This window comes from Octopus bimaculoides, chromosome 1 (assembly GCF_001194135.2).
Source record: "Octopus bimaculoides isolate UCB-OBI-ISO-001 chromosome 1, ASM119413v2, whole genome shotgun sequence".
NCBI lineage: Eukaryota > Metazoa > Mollusca > Cephalopoda > Octopoda > Octopodidae > Octopus > Octopus bimaculoides.
The window spans coordinates 105153689-105155448 of record NC_068981.1 but is presented as its reverse complement, the minus strand read 5'-3'; the positions used below and the strand labels follow the sequence as shown (position 1 = coordinate 105155448).

General features: G+C 34.7%; 1 protein-coding gene across 1 annotated transcript in view; it reads left to right on the top strand.

The window, feature by feature from the left end:
• LOC106871085 (centrosomal protein of 162 kDa) overlaps window positions 1-1760 on the top strand; it is a 69932-nt gene that overhangs the window by 49612 nt on the left and 18560 nt on the right. The window contains exon 24 of the mRNA XM_014917370.2: window positions 1180-1287. Within this exon, the coding sequence (XP_014772856.1) occupies window positions 1180-1287 (108 nt within the window). The remainder of the gene's footprint in view (window positions 1-1179; window positions 1288-1760) is intronic.

The following is a 1760-nucleotide window of genomic DNA, read 5'->3' as shown; positions in this document are numbered from 1 at the left end:
TATCAGTGGAGAACTTATTTAAAAGTTCTTATACATTTATAAACATAATTAAGGGATCAGCAAACATTTGCTTCACCACATACCGAAGTTCAGAAATAACAGCTATTTCTGAACTTCGGTATGTGGTGAAGCAAATGTTTGCTGATCCCTTAATTATGTATATATATATATATATATACACATACATACAACTGGCACTCCGTTGGCTATGGCAGCCTGTTCATGAAATTAATGTGCAAGGAGCTGAGCACTCCACAGGCACATGTACCCTTAACATAGTTCTCAGGGAAATTCAGTGTGACACAGAATGTGACAAGGCTGGCCTTGAATTACAGGTACAACCTCGAATTACAGGTACAACCTCGAATTACAGGTACAACTCAATTTTGCCAGCTGAGTAGACTGGAGCAATGTGAAATAAAGTGTCTTGCTCAAGGACACAACACACCACCAGGAATTAAATTCACGACCTTATGATTGTGAGTCGATTGCCCTAACCACTAAGCCATGTGCTTTCATAGTTGGGTACTTAACAGTAAAAGAGGGCAGCAAACTATATTGTGTTTGCTCAAAAAATTCACACAGAAATTTATACAAGTCACACATCTAGTTTGTGAAAAATTTTGTATTTCTTTTGGTTAGGTATGAGAAAAATTTTGATGTGAGAAGATTATAATTGAATGAACTTTATTCTGTTACCTCCTCCTCCTCCTCCTCCTCTTCCTCCTTCTCATCATCATCATCATCATCATCATCATCATCATCATCATCACCATCATCATCAAGCCCTGGGCATAACTGTCTCATCCCAGAGCTCATAGGGCCAATTACCTAGTTTGCATGGTGTATAAGTGACCGAGATACACAACATTTCCCCTGAGCAGGACACCAGTCTGTCGCAGGGTTACTCATTCACAGCTGAGTGAACTGGAGCAATGTAAAGTGAAATGTTTTGCTCAAGAACCTCATGAACATCCTACTCTGGGAATTGAAACAATGATCTTGCAATTGTCAGTAGAACATCCTAATCCAATTGGCCATGCATCTTCATAATGTTACAGTAATTTATTTTATTGCTTGTATGATGCATAGAATGCAAAGGAGTAAGATAGAGTAACGTACTGCAAGAGATCTTCATCTTAATGGCTTTCTAAAGTATTATAGATTTATTCTTTTTAGGTGGAACAGCTTCAGTTGTCTCTGGAACATCAAAAAGTTGATATGATGAAGTCTTCAGCAGAATTGGAAGCAGATATTCGGAAAACACATGAACATTATCAAGACGAGGTAATTACTAATGTTTATAGTACATCACATACAAACTCACTCAAACATATATGTATGTGTGTATGTGAGTTTAAGATAAATACACACATGCACACTTCAACTGACCTAAATATATATATAAAACATATTAGTTTTTCCCTCAAAGGTTAGAAGATTAAAATTATTTACGATTCTAATTATTTATCTATACTTTCGTAATTTATTAACCTTAATTAGAGTATATTTTAAATCTTGATAAACCCTTGTAACAACCATAACATACTAAATTTATGTACGTATGAACATACTGGTATGGGTGTTTTTATATATACACGTGTATCGGTGAGAGAAAATGTGTATATATATATATATATATATGTGTATGTCTGTGTATACATATTTAGGGTTTTGTATAAAATAGAGGTGTTTTAACTGATTTTTCTGTGTACATATATGCATTATCATTTATATTTTCACTCTTACCCTTGTTTTTA